General features: G+C 35.9%; 1 protein-coding gene across 1 annotated transcript; it reads left to right on the plus strand.

Annotated features, from left to right (window-relative positions):
- The first annotated feature begins 4,333 nt into the window (after positions 1-4,333).
- LOC109241267 (phosphoglycolate phosphatase) lies at positions 4,334-13,486 on the plus strand. The gene is made up of 11 exons (XM_019407989.1): positions 4,334-4,516; positions 4,597-4,737; positions 5,635-5,703; positions 5,809-5,913; positions 6,838-6,892; positions 7,872-7,945; positions 11,676-11,759; positions 11,838-11,978; positions 12,071-12,136; positions 12,560-12,669; positions 12,957-13,486. Exons 1-11 carry the CDS (start codon positions 4,418-4,420, stop codon positions 13,123-13,125), a joined length of 1,113 nt encoding a protein of 370 aa, XP_019263534.1. The 5' UTR covers positions 4,334-4,417; the 3' UTR covers positions 13,126-13,486.
- The last annotated feature ends 4,878 nt before the right edge of the window (positions 13,487-18,364 follow it).

An 18,364-nucleotide genomic window follows, 5' to 3' on the forward strand; every position in this document is an offset into this window, starting at 1 on the left:
AAAAACTTTTTTTTTTTACGTTTTTTTTAAGTTTTACTTAAACTTTAACTTTTTTTTTACTTTTTTTTTTTACTTTTTCGTCGACCAATAACCCCCTTACCCGTCCCGTCCCCCCCCTACCCCCCCCACCCCCCACCCCCACCCACCCACACCACCCCCCCCCCCCAAGGAATTTTTTTTTTATATATTTTCAGTTTTATTTTTTTTTATCTTTCGAATTTACAGGTTCGAAATTTTTCAAGTTCCAAAATTATGAGTTTGGAGGTTTATGTGTTTGAAAGTTTACGGGTTTAGAAATTATAAAGTTTACGGGTTCGAAAATTCGCGGTTTTTACGTAAAAAAGTAAAACATCACATTAGTTCCTTTGGGTTGTGTCAATTTTTAGAGACTTCGGGAAGGGGTGGGGGGAGGTGGGAGGGGGAGGGGGAGGGGTGAGGAGAGTTGCATAAAAAATATTTTCCTAAAAAAAATATTTTCTACTCTCTAACCAAACAGTAGAAAATATTTTCCGAAAAATGTTTTCCACTTACCAACCAAACAAGAGAAAATAAGTGATAAAATCACTCATTTTTCATGAAAACATTTTCTAGGAAAATATTTTTCATGGAAAAACATTTTCCTTCATACCAAACACACCCTAAAAGATTGAAAATAATGTTTGGGCTAGTCGAATGTTATGAAACTGAGTAATCAATTTATGTTTTGCACAAAACAGAAAACAACAACAAAAAGAAGGGTTCTGTCTACTGATAACTATATCTTCTATCATCGGTTATAATGAAAACTCTTTTGTGAGGAAAACACTTTCAATAATTCAACTAATCAAATATTTAAACTAATTTCATAAAGATATTTTCGAAAATAATCTTTTCACTTATTTAAAAACACCACTAGTAAAGTTAATAGTCACAAAGCAATACCAAAGGACTTCTTTTGGCAAAACACAAAAGCAAGATGCTTAATTTCGTCTATATGAGCTTGTTTACATTGTCGGCTTCAAGTCCGAATGAAGGGGATCATAGACCGACAATCCATATAAAATTAGCCAATTTATTAATCCTCATAATACATGTATTAATGAAAAGTGCTCATCCTAAATTTGTTTCGGATTAAGCGTAAATTTTATTATTTATGATCATCTATATTTATCTATACCTATACTATATTAAAAACACGAAGGCCCTTAGCGAAATGTCGTTTGCCTTTTTTACCCTCTAAAATTAGATTTTATGTATGACAAAATTATAATTTAAGTTTTTCCCTAATTTTTAGAAGTTCTAAGTCAACTAAAATTTTGGTTTAAAATATATTCCTTATCTGAATAAGTAGAAAGTTCTACATTTTGAAATCGATTAAATACTTGCTTTATATAAACGCTTCGCTAAGAAGGTAACAAAACCATCCATGTTTATTTGTTCTATAATATTAATTTTCAGAATAAGAAAATAAAAAGAAAAACAAATGAAAGGGAAAGAAGTAAAGGATTTCCATTTCTTTGCATTTTTAACTCCTTTTCAAATCGATTTTTCCGCCTACAAGCTATAGGAATAGAATTTTAGTGGATAAAATTATATTATAGTTAAATATTTAAAATTGGAGATGAACAATATTAATAATTTAAATCAACAAGGAAATAAATTATTTCCTTTAATGTTGACAATAAACTATTAAATCTTTGAATTAACTTAGCTAAAAATCTAATCCAAATCTTTTCTAAATTATGAATGGTCTTAGCAAAATGTTATTCGCCTTTTTTACTCTTTAAAAATAGAGTTCACACCAGACAAAGTAGATAGAAAGTCTAAAATTTGTGACTTTAAATTAATTAAGACTTTACTTTATAAAAATTCTTTTCTTATAACAAACTATATGAAAGAACAATACTCATATAAAGACTTTGAAGTCAATTAAAATATTTATTCTAAAGAAATTTTTTTTGTCGTATATTTTATTTTTCTAGCGACACAAGCATTTTTAGACCGAACTATGGCATATTTGTCTTTAATGATTTTATTATTATTTTAAGAGTAAATTCAAAAAAAATCTGCTAAATTATATTTTAAAAAGGCAATAACAATCATAACACGAAAAAAATACATGAAGTTATTCTTAAAATGTGAGTCATAATGCGAATTTTCTTTCAAAATTTAGTCTTTCAACTATACAATGAATTCAACTTATGCATAATAAATATGACATTACGATGTAGAGAAAAATTAAATTGAACGCCACAAACGCAAAATGAGAGTTACGGCTAAAAATCAACATTCAACATTTTCACGAACATATATATTTTATTTAATCTTTATTTATAACTCAAGCAAATTATTGTTTAAGTGATTTTTTAAAATTTTATATTTATTAGTATAGAATACACGCGCAACGCGCGTACCATAAGACTAGTAATATAAAATCAGGACGCCTACGGTATAACAAAAAAGGCAAGTGGTAATTTGTGGTAAAACCATCTAAGAGCCCATGCATTGAAGGCCATAACCATCAACGCCCCATACCCTTTGAAAACGGGAGAAATTAAAAAAGGGAAATTTTCATAAAACACTATCTTTTAGTAGTAATTAGCCATTTATAGATATCATTTGCTATATTACGGATTATAGATATCTTTTCTGTGGTTATAAGATGTATTTGATGTATTTAAGCAATTGTATTCATGAATACAGTAGCAAAAATAGGCGTGAATCATGGAAGTCCAGCTAATCAGTTGTTGTATTCGACTGTATTCATGGAGTGAAACATGGGATTACAGCTGGACAAATTATTGTATTTGACTGTATTCGACTGTGTTCACGGCGTGAAATAGGGGATTACAATATTTTTAAAACGGAAAATGAATCAATTAACATAATAGACTCCTAATATAACTCAACAAACTCAATTATAACACAATTTTTTATTTATTTTCAGTTATAAAAAAGATTCTCAACCGAAAATATCCCAAAAACATAGCAATCTTCAGAGAAATTATATAATACATCTGAATACATAAATTATATTAATTAAAAAAAACATATGAATACATTCATGGCATATAGCGAGACGGTGAAAACAATGAAATACATAGCGGGATACATTGAAATACAATGAGAAAAAAAGACAGTTAATACAATGAAATACATAGAATACAACGAGATACATTGAATTACAATGAAAAAAAAGACAATGAATACAATGAAATACATGAAAATATAGCGTGATACGTAGAAAATACATTAAAATATATTAACAGAAAATCAAGTTGCTCAGCCCCAAAATCCGTCGTCTTTGTTCAAGAACAAACCCTAATTTCCGGCGAATCCGCCGTCGAGCAAAAACCCTGAATCTCACTTCCCACGCATCATGTACATTGCTTCTGACACATGTTTGAACCAACGATAACCATTTTTGAATGATTTCTTGACTTTTCCTTCTATGGAATATATCATATATTTGGCCACCCTCTCCTTCCTTTTAAGCTCCGGCGTTGAATACGGTCGATTCTCTGGTAATTGATAGTTACTGGATTTTGAGGTTTGGTATTTGTGAGAAGGCATCATATCCGTCGACGTTGTCGTCGCCAAGAGAAGTGGTGGTCGGTCAATGAATCCGGTATTATTTGGAAGAGAGAATGACATGTATCAAATTAGAGAGAGAAATAAAATAGTGTAACTGAATAGCATATTTAGTGGCTTAGGGCTAGGAGGTACCAAAATTAGATATTTTGCTATAAATCTTAAAAGGTATCTATAGAATATATTTTTTTTAAATGGTATTTATTTAAAATAAATAAGGTGTTAACCTTTGCTATAGGAGGTAAAAATTTCATTAAAAAATAGCCTGATTTACCAGTGATCATTCAAAAATAGCCACAATTTCAAAAGAAGTCGAAATTTAGCCACTTTTCATGTAAAGATAAATCTGAACAAAAATACTATTTAAAATCCGAAAAATACTCCAGCATAATATACTGGAGTTGTAGCATAAGTATACTGGAACTCCAGTATATTATAATGAAGTTCTAGTAGTTCCAGTATAATATACTGGTCCAGTATAATATGCTGGAAATTCATACACGGGTAATCCAAAATCCAGTATATTATGCTGGAACTTTCCGCGTGTTGGAGTTCCAGCATAATATGCTGGAAATTCATACAGAGGTGCACCTATCTCCAGTATATTATGCTGGATCGGTCCCCGTTGCAGCAAAATAGTGACTATTTTTTAATAACTTTATAAATGCTGGCTATTTTTGAATGACCAGTCAAAAAACTGGCTAGCCTGTGCTATTTTAACTTTGAAAACAAATTAAATGGATAAGTGAAGGTAGGCCCAACCTTGAACTGCGGAGAAACGACCATCTCCTCCTCCTTTCGTTTTAATCTCAATAGCTTCTCTCTCAAATTAATTATCCGTACTAAAATGGAAGGTACTCTTAGCTTCAGGAGTTGCTCTCAGGCCCAGCTCCCCTTACAACCAACGTCTTTCCCTCCTCAATTCCCAAACAAGTTCCAATTCTTGGTTCGCTCTTGCTATTTTCCTCTTATATTATTTTTTTCCTTTATTTATTCCAATTTTATTGATTGAGATTTTCGCTGCAGAGAGTACAGAAAACGAAGCCTTTGAGCTCGCCGCAGTGTTATCAGAGCCGTCGTTTGGTGATTGGGAAGGCGTTAGGGACGGGGGATAATGGGCACTTTGAAGATTTTCCAGTTTCACCTAACAAGATTTTTATGGAAGAGGTAGGTATTTTGCCTTTAGTAGCTTCCCTTTTAACTTATTTCATCTATATTGCACCTATATTTTCCGGCTGTTTCCTCTTAGGTTGAGGCTCATAGCTTAAGAATAATATTATGTATGGTTTATCTTTTATTTATATTCCTGTCTTTGAATTATTTTTATCCATTTTGTCTGTTCCAAAAAGAAATAACGAGCTCAAAATACAAGAGTCAAAACATCTAATATCTCGTGTAAAATATTATTTAAGCTGAAATTTACATATCTAGAAGCTACACAAAATGCCTTCATCAAAATAAACTACACAAAATGTTTCCAAGAGGATTGTTGAATGATTGAGGCATAGGAGTAACAACTCGGAGGTCTCAAGTTTGGGTCCTATTTATAGCACTTAGTGATAATCCATTTGCTTTAGTCTTGTTGGTCAGGATTACTTGGTTTGCTCATGGGCAGTGGCGGAGCCAATAATATATGCTAGGAGATCCAAAAAAGTACTAGTATGTCACTTGGGATTTCAACCTATGACCTAGAGCAATTTTTGAACCCCTTTGCCCCTATACTAAAATCTTCTCTTATGTTAAGGTGATTCAACAATTTATATATAAACCATAAAATTCGTTTTGCCAGTATTAATTTCCGACGAAGGGGATTCGATTGAACCCCTTGGCTCTACATAGCTCCGCCCCCTTCTCATGGGATGTAATGTGTTGCCTACTGAATACTCGAGATGAATGCATGGTGGCCTAAGCACCCTCGTCATTAAAAAAAAACTTTAAGTTACAGTATTTATAATTAAAAATATTTGGAAAAATGTTCGAAAGAACAGTTTGATTTCCCATTAGTGATATTGGTGTTTAAAATGGGACTAAGGGGTATTTATTTGTGTGTATCGGATTTTGCAGGCAATTGGTGCCGAATACGGAGAAGGTTTTGAGACATTTAGACCCAATGGAATGCTCAAAGTTGATGTGGTAAGTCCACTAGTTTAGTTCTTATAGTCTGGTCTATGAGTGTTTGCGCCTTGTGGTGCTCCAGGCACCATATCTGTACTCAAAGAGTTCCTTTTGTGGATTTAGGATTTCTTAAATGATAGACTGCAAGCAGGTTTCCTCCAAAGAATCCGTTATGCAATGAAGCCTGATGAAGCTTATGGCCTCATTTTCTCTTGGGATAATGTGGTGGTAAGACCTCAATCTTTGACTATCTGGTCCAGTTTAGGAGAGGTTACCTGATTTGTGATAAACTGTTTAAATGAACGTGGTCCCTGTAGCCTGGCTGACAAATTATTATGTCCATATAAAAGGAAATATCTTCTGCTGTTGATTACTTGATTTGCCTTATGTCTGTACTTCTTGTTCCTGTCTACAATTGCATGCTAATAAGGATTCTTGAAGCGTGCTGGTTTGTTACATTCAGATCCAACATTTGAGGACCTTGCCTTGCAAACTCATAACCTTCTTCTCTTTTCTTCTTCTTTTTTTTCCGGCATTCCTTTTTGGTTCTTATATGGGAGACTTTATCGTAAATTAGGTGTGAAAGATAGATTAAAACATGGATAGATTTTACTGCAATAGGAGTACAAGATATCCGAATTGTGATGTTTTCATCACTCACCCTAGGAGTTGATGCTATAACAACAACAACTACTACATCTCAGTCCCAAACAAGTTTATGCTTCAAGATATGACTCCTAAAGAATAGAGTTGACTTGTTTTGTATCAGACAAAGTATTAGGTGCATGGACTGGAACTCAGAAAGAAGGCCACAAGAACTTGTTTTCATGTTAAGAAAGAAAAGCTTGATAGAATGAGAAAACAGAGTTATATGCATACGAATAATGTATATCTTAATCACATTTCTAAATATCTTGATATAGTATGATGGTAGAGAGAGAGATAAGATAATATTTGGATTGATTTCCTGTAGACATGTTGCTGAAGAGAAGGTGTAAGATAATTGTAGACCAAAGATGTGATAAGATATTAATGTTCCAATAATGAAGCTCACAGTAATTGCTTTGCCAAGTTCTTTTCTCTACTTGAGTGGAAGTCGCAACATTCAACTCTTTGTTGACAAAGTAAGTAGTTCAACATCTTATTTTTCAGGCAGATTCTGGAGCTCTGAAGTTGGATGCGTGGAATCAACTTGCCTCTGAAGAAGGTGAGTGATTTGCTGTTTTTGCTCTGAGTAATTGAAGTACTTCACTTGGTTTCCATGAAGATATCAATATATTTCAGCAGTAAAGCATTAGCCAATCCGAGTGGGATTGAAATTACAGAATCATACTTTTGTTTCATATTGGTAGTACAGTGGAATTATTTGCCCTTGCATCATTTGGAAAAAAGAAAAATTCTCTGAAAGGGAAATGGGATTTTATTAAATTTCTAAAGTTTTCTGGGGCCCCTACAAGAGAATGAGAAAATGGGAATGCGTTAGGATTTAGCTGCTGCCAGTACTGGCATATCCATCTGGAGAGCCAGTGACATGTCATCCGTGCATAATCAGGGATCTTATTGGCACTTTTAGTATCTCCATATGAGGCAGTGAGAGTGGTAACTGCTTTCCAATTTTTAATGAGATTCGTAGATATATAGGTCAGATTCTTTTTGGCCTCTATGAATCGAAATTGACCTATATCAGAGATCAGGGTGAAATTGGCTTCTACTAAATGGTTTATCTCCCATCACGGGCTGAATGGAAGCCTTGATCTTGGGGGAAAGGGAGGGGGCAGGGACTGACTAATCCACCCCCAACCCCATCCTCTAAAAAATATTTATGAACATTGAACAATGAGCCGTTTCGATGTTCGTCCCATGGAAAATGAGCTGTTATAAGCAACGTATGCTTTGCAATCATACAAGAAGCATAATCTTATAGACAGTAAGTTTGCAATTTTAAACAATTGGGAAGGGTATTATATAAAACTAATCTTTCAGTTTATGGGGAGATAATAAATAGCTAAAGCATGATCTTCTGACCTATAAAAGACAACGATTGCTGTTTTCCCTGACTTGGTCTAGTGAATATTCAGAGAATACAGCACCAGTTCTTTCCTCAGTTTGTAGATGCTCATGTCTGATGGTTTTAGTTTTGATATTTTGTCAAATAATATAAATTATTTTCATTTGGTTATGTGCAGGATTAGAGATTCCTGAAGATTATAACGTGCAGCGGCTATTACTTTATGCAGATGCTGATCATGTTCTAGATAAGGTTAGGAGTTGATGAATGATGATCATACAAGTCATGCCTATTTTTATTTGAACAATGAGTTGGATAGTGACCTTTCTTAATTTTTGTCCAAGTCTCCGGCCCATCAAAATTTTTACTCTTTTGTTAGATAAATAATTGTTAAATACTCTGGGAAACTTGATATATATGCATATGAGTCGGTCTGCATGTCTTTTGATTGGAGAAATAGTGGACTATCAGTTTTTTTTTTTTGTTTTTTGTTTTTTTTTTTAAAACTTTTTAGCAAATCCACTAGGCAAGTTGCCTATGGCTAATTTTTATATAAATAAGATAAAAAACAAGATAAAGTGTCAAGAGGTCTTACGAGATGAAAGACATAAACTTTGACGAGTACATAATTCCTATTATCACCGTTGAGTATTGTACTCAACACTGATATCACAATATGAAAACTACTAATAAACTGAGTAACAAAAACTAGCCATGCTAAATCTTGACAATTGTGTCCCATATGAATTCTTCTTTTTTTTGCAGCTTTGATCATCTTCCCATTGTTGTAGCCATTGTGAGAGCATAGAATCATCTTCCTGGAGTGTGTATCTGCTAAAATGTCATGTATCAATCTCTAGCACAAACTTCTCTGCCTTTTCGTGTCCTTGATGTGTTCCTTCTCTTTTTCGCACATCGTTGCCTTCTATATGCCAAAACTCCCCATATACTTCTGCATCTTGTTTCAACGACTTCCAAACATTAGCTGCATTCACATAATTGCTAGTACATCTATACGCACTCCTCAATGAGCTAAAGTCCAGCATTTTCGAGCATGTGTTTTGAGGAGTGATTCGTGTGATCTCCAGCTTTCATCTGTTGATTTCAGTGGTTGGCACCATACTTGGGATGTGGAATTTAATGAAATGCATTGGGGTGATATTCCACAATGCATACATTGATCCCATTTTTTGAGTGCCAAAAGTCCCAGTCATAACTGCATTCGACCAAAAAACTGGGCAGATTTCTCTTGTGTATGCCCTGTTTGATTAGGTATTCGTGTGATCCCCAATAGCCATTTGAGGTATCCATTGATTGGCACCATTCTTGAGATGTATCTCTAATAAGACGCACTGGTGCTTTGTTATATAATGTACCCAATGTTCCCATACTTGAGTCCCAAAACCCCAGGTCATACAGCACGATTCTGGGCAGTGTTGTCCTTGCTTCCATGCTTGTGCCTCCTATTAGTACTCCTTCAAGGGACTGAGCATCAAATGCTAATACCACCCTTAGAATTCGTAGCCAATAGTAGGGAATGGATACAGTATCTTTCCCTGCAAAAAGAACCCAAAGTTAGCATAAAAGACGATCCTCATGTCCTCCTCCAAAGGATTTGGCTATGATGATCTGCAGCAAAGTGTTGTTCTGCACAACTCATTGCCTAGCTCCCTGTATGTTATATCCAAGTTATTGGATGTAGTGTCTTTTTCCACAACACACCCCCTGACCCTATTAAGTCCAGACTGCCCCAAATCCTCATTACTTCCAATGCCAAGCAAGTGTGCACCTTCATGCATTGTTGGTTTGCTGATGTTCTATTGAAAATTCTGGGCAGCCTTCTGTAGTTTTTGATCCAGTAGAAGTTGCTGATCCCTTGTATACTGGAAATCCTCCAAGCTTCCATGCTTATGCTCACCAGTGACATCTCTTCCTGGGATTGAGCACCTAGTGCTAATACCACCCGTAGAAGATAAATCAGTTGGTGAGGCATGGAGACAGTATTTTTTCCTGCAAAAAAGAACCCGATGTTAGTTAAAAACCAGTGTACTATGATCTCCTCCGAAAGGATTCGATCACAGCATTCCATAATATCTCCTCTCCCCCTTTTGATTCCCAGTTTCAGCAGCCATATTTCACTAGAGAACAAGCATTCTAGTGAGACTACTCCAGTTGCATGCAGGCTGCTACTCCACCTTGTTACCTCCTCTCCTCCTAATTTCTTGCAACTTTTACTCTTAGATAAGGGCATTGTAACTTGTCATTTTTCACTATCCTTCTCCCTTGAATATCTAGCTCCCAAAAACTGTGTGCCTCAATAGATCCAACATCTAATGCATAGTTAGCTAAATGATCAGCCAAACTATTTCCCTCTCTAAGAGTATGAGCCACAGTGACATTGCTTCCTGCCATCAGCTCCTTGATCTCCTCCACCTGTGCAGAGATAACCCATGGCACACTCCATTCCCATTTAAAACATTTTTGAGCATCATTGAATCAGTGTGGAGATCAATACGAACGTAATCATGCTCCACACGAAACCTCAAGGCCTCCAGAATTGCCTTAGCTTCAGCTTCTCTGTTTGTTACTTCCTGCACCTCCTTTCCACATCCATAAACTATATCCCCCTCTTCATTTCGTAACACAAAGCCTATGGAACTTCTTCCTGGATTGCCCCTAGAAGCCCCATCTGTATTGACCTTGATCCACCCTGGACTTGGATATTCCCACAACACCTTAGTGACCTTCAATTTAGGCAAATAGGACTCCATCATACTCAGCAGGTCAGGCCATTTATGTGGTACATTTTGAAGTGCTGGCTTTCTGAATTTAACTAGTGATTGTATAGTAGTGGACACCTGATAAATGACCTTGCTCACAGTTACAGCATCTCCATGTTTGTAGCTGTTTCTTCTCTTCCATAACTCCCACACAATCACAGCTGGTAAGGCTTGCACAATAGGCTGCAATCGAGGGATCACATCTGCAGTCCAGCACTTGATCACTGCTTGATGGAATGTAATCCCCTGCATAGCAATTCCTGCATGAGACCACACCCTATTTTCAGCATATAATGTAAAGAACAGATGTTGCATAGTCTCCTCGTTTGGTTCAGTACAACACCAACACTTTGAAGCCATAAGATACCCCAATCTCCTGAAGAAATCATCCAAAGGCAGCTTGTTTTTCCACACTTTTCACATGAAGAAAGCAATCTTAAAAGGTAGTCCTTCACCCAGATTTTCTTGTAAGCATTGGCAGGTTCATTCTCCTTCTCAAGTATTCCCATGCTGATTTACACTGAATATACCCCTTGTTTCTAGCATCCATTGAGGTTTGTTCAGAACATCGTGCACCACTGGAGGCTTCATGTGCAAGTTCTTCTGGCAGTATCTCCCTTATCTTCTCCTCATCCCATTGATCATTCTCAACCACATCATATATGCTGTGTATGGATTCATCACATACAAAGTCTGGAGGTGTGACAAAGTATAGAGCTCCCAAACCTGTCCTGTTTTCAAACCAGAATAGCGAGGACCCTATCTTAGGGCCTTAGGCTGCCATAGTATTTGATGTTCAATGATATCCCTACACTCCAACATTTTTCTCCAAACATGAGAACCATTTCTCCAAGGAACGATCATAGGATTCAACTTTTTGCAATATTTTTGGGTTTGCTTTTTAAGATTTTTTTGGGGAGGTAAATATTACATATCTCTAGGGAAGATTACTGTGATAGAAAATAGTAATGACCAAGCTTCCCCTCCCCACCCCGCGTGAGCACACCAACAGAAAGAAAAGGAAATGAACGGGTGGGGGGATGTAAAGCTCAAAATGTCATCTGCACAAACTTTTAGGTTTAAATGGTACGAGTCCCACCTACTTTTGGGAGATCGTGTTCTAGTTTTGCAGAAACTCTTTCTTATATATTCAATGCTTTATTAAAGCTGTCTATTTCTGAGAAATTTTATGCAATTGACAGGTGCTGGTGAGGGAGAAGAAGGAAGCTGATCGAGATCGATTGAAGACAAGGCTTTCCCAACTCTATTGTGACAATCTTCTCAAAGTAAATCATTTTTGCAGATTGGTCATGCTGTGATTTTTCATGAACACAAAACCATAATTATAATTCTCCTCTTTCCAGATTTCAGAACCAATTGAAGGGTTGAAAGAATGGTTGGATGCTGTATCAACTGCCCGTATCCCTTGCGCTGTTGTGTCAAGTCTTGATCGTAGAAATATGGTTGAAGCCTTAGAGCGCATGGGGCTCATGAAGTACTTCCAGGTAAAGCTAATTACTTTCTCTTAGAGATGACGTATATAATGTGGTCGACATGTAACATGTGCATGTTGTTTACTGGCATGCTGTTGATGCAGGCAATTGTGACAGAGGAGGACGGAATGGAGTCCATAGCACATAGATTTCTTTCTGCAGCTGTGAAGGTAAGGCTGATGTGTCTTTTGAGTGTTGGACCGGTGCACTCTAACACTTTAAGGATGCCAAAAGCGTATTAAGCTTACTGTCTCATTTGGATTCTTTAGGAATGGGTGCTGCTTTTAGCACATTTTATTTCTTACTAGCATATGATTGAGAAGATTATATAGAAGTGTGGTGTGTGAACTAAAATTGTTCATTTTCTATTTTAATCTGGTGTGGCAATTACAATTTTTTATTTAAACTTACATCTGCGATCAATGTTTACGAAATCCCTAGCAATATTGGCCTGCTATACCACTTAAGTGATAGATGAATGTACACTCTCTACTCTTTCCTCTATGCTCTTTAAGCGCAGACCAAAATATGAACCTTCTTTTGGACTCTCTTGGTTTTGTTGGATCTTACCTATTAAACAAAATCTTTTGCAGCTGGACAGAAAGCCATCAAAGTGTGTGGTGTTTGAGGATGATCCTAGGGGCATAACTGCTGCTCATAACTGTACAATGATGGCTGTAGCACTTATTGGTGCCCACCCAGCGTATGTATTACTGTTTTCTGGTTTTCTCCTTATTGTTGAAGCTCTTGAATCTGTGTTTTTCTCTCTCTTTCTTTTGAACTGTCTAATCGCATTATGTTTGGACACAAAATATTCTTTGCTGCCAAAAAGGAGTGCCGGACTCTTCTTCCCTTCAAGGGAGGGGTGGGTTTAGGAGTATGCACTTACTTCAATATCTGTTTCTGGATGTTTGGGTTGTTTTAATTTTCTTCAAATGCAGTATGTTACTGCTGCTTGCAAATTTTGATTTAGGACTTTGAAACTTGCAGATACGATTTAGGGCAAGCTGACCTTGCTGTCGGTAGCTTCAATGAGCTTTCTGTGATCAATCTCAGGAGACTATATGCACATAAAGGCTCCAACTTTATGGACCTACAGAAGCAAATAGTGGAAAAAGCACCTCGCAGAAGGAAGCTTACAATTGACACCATTCTCTGATCAAGTTTGATACAACGTCTTCCTCCTTTTCCTACTTGTAAATGGCTTTTTTAGTGTAGAATCTGTAGATCATGCCGTCTCTTGCCTTCATTCATTCTTTAGGTAAAATGTAGCTGGCAGAAGATGATTTACCTTGGGGGTAATCGGAATTTCAGAAATCCCATTTCTTGTCTCCCTTCTTGTTTTCCTTTTCTTTTTCTTTTTTTTTGGGGGGGGGGTTTCTGTTTGTGTGATCAAGCCGTTACCAGCAGTTGTATTGGAAATCCGATCCATTTCCCGAATAATAGTTACTTGTAGTTTACATGTAATGTTGTAACTTCTTTTATAACATATAAAAGAATGCATCTTTTTTTCTTTTACACTTCAGTTTGAATGAAATTGTTGTTTTTTTAAACTTTGGGTTCGGGTTTATGTTCCTATTTGAAGCATAACGTTATCATTTAGGTTGAATAATTTGCAGTAAATACAGGAAGGTAATGGGTATCTTCAATGGCCCCACATTTGGACTTTTCTAATTTAACTTTTTTATTTTTATCTTCATTAAAATGTATATTTACCGCTTTGTACAAAAAATTTGTTGGAATAATGTTTGAATTTAAGGACAATGCTGTCACACAATTTTTGATGGATAAATTTGTAAATTAACTTTTGACTTAAAAGTGTTTCCACTTCTAGTATAGTATGATATGATGATTTGTGGTTTGTACTTTTATGGCTAACAATAAAAAAGTAGTCTAGGCATGAGTATTTTGATGCTTGTGTTTTTCAGTAGGAATTTTTACATTCCTATGCCATATAGGAAACAATATTACCTTCAATGTTTAAGGTTTGATATAATTACATTTAGTATACCTAATTGCCAATTCTATACCATAAGATGTTTTAACTGTACATTAATTGTACCTTATATCACTTCTTAATTTATGGTACCGTATATTNGCAAACTTCAGCCCGGTTACTAAACGAAAACTTATAAAATAAAACTTCAGCTCTAGAGCTGAAGTTCGCGAGTTACAAAACAAAAACTTCAGCTCTAGAGCTGAACTTCAGGCCCGGCTACTAAAATGCTGAAGTTTTGTGTGATTGCCTTTGCTACTTCAGCCCCGTGTGCTGAAGTTATGCGAAAAAGCGGGTACGCTTGCAATTTTTTTTGCAAAGCGGGCACAGGTTAAAATGTGGCACAAAAAACGGGTATAGATGCAAATGCCCCGATAAAATGTCTCATGGAAAATTAAATCCAAAAAAAGAAAAGAAAATTATGAGTACAAGACAATTGAAATGGGAATTTTTACATTCCTATGCCATATAGGAAACTATATTACCCTCAATGTTTAAGGTTTGATATAATTACATTTAGTATACCTAAGTACCAATTCTATACCATAAGATATTTTAACTGTACATTAATTGTACCTTATATCACTCCTTAAGTTATGGTACCGTATATTCCTCCATATCCCCCCCCACCCCCACCCCACGTTTCTCTCTCCTAAACCCACACCCTCACCCACGTATCACAACACACCCACGATTCAAACCATTATTCCCTCCGCTAAAAACAGAAAAACAAAGGTAACTCTCTACCATTAACGTCCAAAATCAAGGTTTTTCTTCTACAAAACAGTCAAAACTGAAGTCAAATCTTCAAAGTTCATACACACATTTACCTTTAGCTTCAATTTTTCTCAATGAAGAAGAACAAAGCTTCAAAGCACAGCCCTAAAAAGCTCTAGAAGCTGATATACCTTCTTTTGATTTGGGTGTATTATCACCACATTCACCCAAAAATAAAGGTAAATCTGCACATGCAATTATAGATATAAAGCATAGTGTTTCTCCGCGTCAAATCAGGGATGAAGCTAGAACTAAACTCAAACATGATTTCGATGCTGGAGAATCTTTGAGGAAATGCAAAGAGATAGTGTTCGATGATGATTTGTAGAAGATGTGCCTATCAGTAAACCTGGAAAGAAAGCTAAGGTGGCTCCCAGTTCAAAAACTCCCAAAAAGAAGAAAAATTCAAAAAAAGCCCCTAGTGTTAAATCTCCTAAAAATGTTCGAAAACATTCATTGGTGAAGGTAAGAATTTAGTAATTTCTTCACTACTTATTTCGCCTGTTTTAGCTGTTAAAAATCTACATAATCTGTGTTTTTTTTGCTTTGTAGATTTTTGTAGAAATGCTGTATATAAACTGCAAATGTATCTATGTCTTTAATCAATGAATTAATGTGAGATTATTTATCTTAATTTTGAAGATTAATTGTAGATTTGTTGATCTGTTTAACATTGTTGTTATATTGTATATGTTTGAAGTTATTTTGTAAATAAAATACAAATGTATCAGTGCTTTGTAATTAGTGTATTAATGTTAGATTACATTTGTTGATTTTTCTAGAATGGACATTTTTTTTGCATCCCATAATATTGATTATGGGGTGCTTAGATTCCAGACATTATGTGACCCTAGAATTCCTAGCCAAATTAAAGCGCTTTTGTCTCCAAATGGTTTGAAGTTGTTCAAGGAGACATGCTTTGGTTATTTTCTGTCATTTCCAAATTTATGCATGCAGAATCAAGCTATTCATCTTCTTATGAAGTATGAATTGAAATCATCCGATGCTTCCTATTTTTCAGCTGAGTTAAAAGGTGAGAGGTTAAATTTTGGATTGAGAGAGTTTGCAGTAATAACTGGTCTTAGATGTCATACTGAGGTGACAGACTTTGGTTACACTCCTAATTATGTCAGTAAGATAATGAGCAGTTACTTTTCAAATAAGGTAACATTGGAGAAGACATACCTAAAACAGATAGTAACCAACAAAAGCTGGGTCAATGATGAGGATGCAGTAAAGTTATGTATTCTATATCTCATAGAATTATTCATTTGTCCTTCAGAGAGAGACCATATTGGGTTGGTAGATCATTTTAGATTTTATTTGGTCGAATCCGGTGAGTACGAGTCATTTCCATGGGGTATTCAGTCTTACAGACAATTGATTGAATCAGTTAGGCACAAGCTAAATCCTTTCGTTCATTCTTATCTCATTCGAGGATTCCCCCTAGCCATGCAAGTATGGTTGTATGAGTGTTGCTCCTCCGTCAATATTGATACAGCTACAAAGATTTCTAATTCAATCCCTCGCATACTAAACTGGTCAGCTACTAAGGGTCAGATTTGGTTAGCTGTAATTGAAGACAAAATGATCAAGCCTGAATGGGTGAAGGTAAATGGTCTTTATTTATGATAATACAATTAACTACAAAATATCTACAATTTATATACATACACTGCCTTAAACAAGCTAATTTATTTTTTTCATCATTCAGTTCACCAACATAAATGAATCTCCTGAAGAGCTTTCGGTGATGTCTTTGCCTGATAAAGTTAAGTACACAATTGAAGAGGTTGAACATGTTTCTGAGACTCCAAAAGTTGATGCTCCTCCATTGGAACCCAAAGAATCAATTGGAAAAGAGGATGTCACGACCCAAAATCCACTAAGGGTCGTGGTGGCGCCAGACACCTCTGTCAGGCCATCCAACTAACTTATCAATTAATTCCTCTTTTAATACTTTTGAAAATCTAAGGTTTTTCCTTCCATTTTCATAAATAAAAGTTCACTACTTGAATTCAAATTTAAATAATAACAATTAGTACAAATCCGTTGAAAACCATCCCAGAAACCCGGTGTCACAAGTACATGAGCAACTACTGATAAGAGAAATAAAATACAACATCCGTCCTGAATACAGTGGACGGAAAGTAAATACAGAACACTGGAAGGGACTATCCTAGCTGCGGTCGCCTCGAATGATGCAGCTCACCTAGTCCCAGCGTCATCCATGCTGCTACGCCCAATAGGCTGCTAGAGGTATAATACCTGTACAACAAAAATGCACAGAAGTGTAGTATGAGTACGTAATCAACGTGTACTCAGTGAGTATCCCGCCTAATCCCGAAGGGGTAGATACGAGATGGCCAACTTCGACACTCACTAGAGGTCATTAACAATATTCTATAAGTGCGAGGATAATCATGGATTTATATAGAAGTTCTAATTGTGAAGCCATAAAACAGGTAAACACCTTCAACAACAAATCAAGGGCCTCCAAGGTTTATTCTTTATTATCTTATCAGTTTATATCAAGCCACGTAGGGCCAATTGCACATTTACAATTTTCAAACAACAGATAAACATGCGCAAATCACACCGAGGCGACGGCTCGCTCCAACAGGAAAGTAAACTGTGCACTGCCGAGGGTCGAGCGGCACGAGCCATAGATGCATCTATTCTCACCGAGGCGTTCGGCCCGTTCCATAAATAAACACATATCCTGCTCACGAATCGTCCATGCGACGCAGGCACACATAAAGTACTTGCTCAAGTAGGAAACTAAGAGTTTATCGAGGATAATCATCCAAATAGACAAATTTCTCTTTTTAACATTTCAGGGAAAATTAATATTAAATCTCTTTTTCAAATTCCTTTACCAATTCAAGGTGATTTAAACAATTCAAACTATCAATGGGTTCACAGTTAATCCAAGTATAACATGCTTTTTTTTGGGTCCTAGACTACCCGAACAATAGCATAATAGTAGCTACGCACGGACTCTCATCACCTCGTGCGTACGTAGCCCCCACAAATAGGAGCACATAACCAATTTAACTCACCTATGGGGTAAATTCCCCCTCACAAGATTAGAAAGGAGACTCACCTCGCTCCGAAGACTCATAACCGGCATTCTACATTCTTCCGAAGACTTGCACCAACGTAAAATTCTCCAAAACTAGCCAATGATTATACAAATCCATTAATATATGTTCAATTAAACTTTACAACCCAATTTGTAACAATTCTTAACCCCGAACGAAAAGTTGACCAAAACGCCCTCGGGCCCACGTGCCTGGATTCCAAAATTTCTCGAAGATATACTCTATCCATAGCTTCTTTCACTAGCTCAAATATATAATTTACTCCTAATTCCATGCTCAAATTCATGATAAAATCCAATTTATCAAGTTTCTAGGTTTTCTTCCAAAAATCCCAATTTTCCCACAATTTTCATGTCTAATTCCATTATATAATCTTGTATTTAACTTGGAAGTGAGTAGGAGTAACTTACCTTAACATAGATGACGAAATCCCTTCTTGAAGCTCTCAAAAAAATCGTCCATGCTTTGAAGAAATGAAGAAAAATGAGCTAAACCCGCTAAAATACCATTCTGCCCAGGTA

The sequence above is a fragment of the Nicotiana attenuata genome, unplaced genomic scaffold (assembly GCF_001879085.1).
Source record: "Nicotiana attenuata strain UT unplaced genomic scaffold, NIATTr2, whole genome shotgun sequence".
In the NCBI taxonomy this organism is placed as follows: domain Eukaryota; kingdom Viridiplantae; phylum Streptophyta; class Magnoliopsida; order Solanales; family Solanaceae; genus Nicotiana; species Nicotiana attenuata.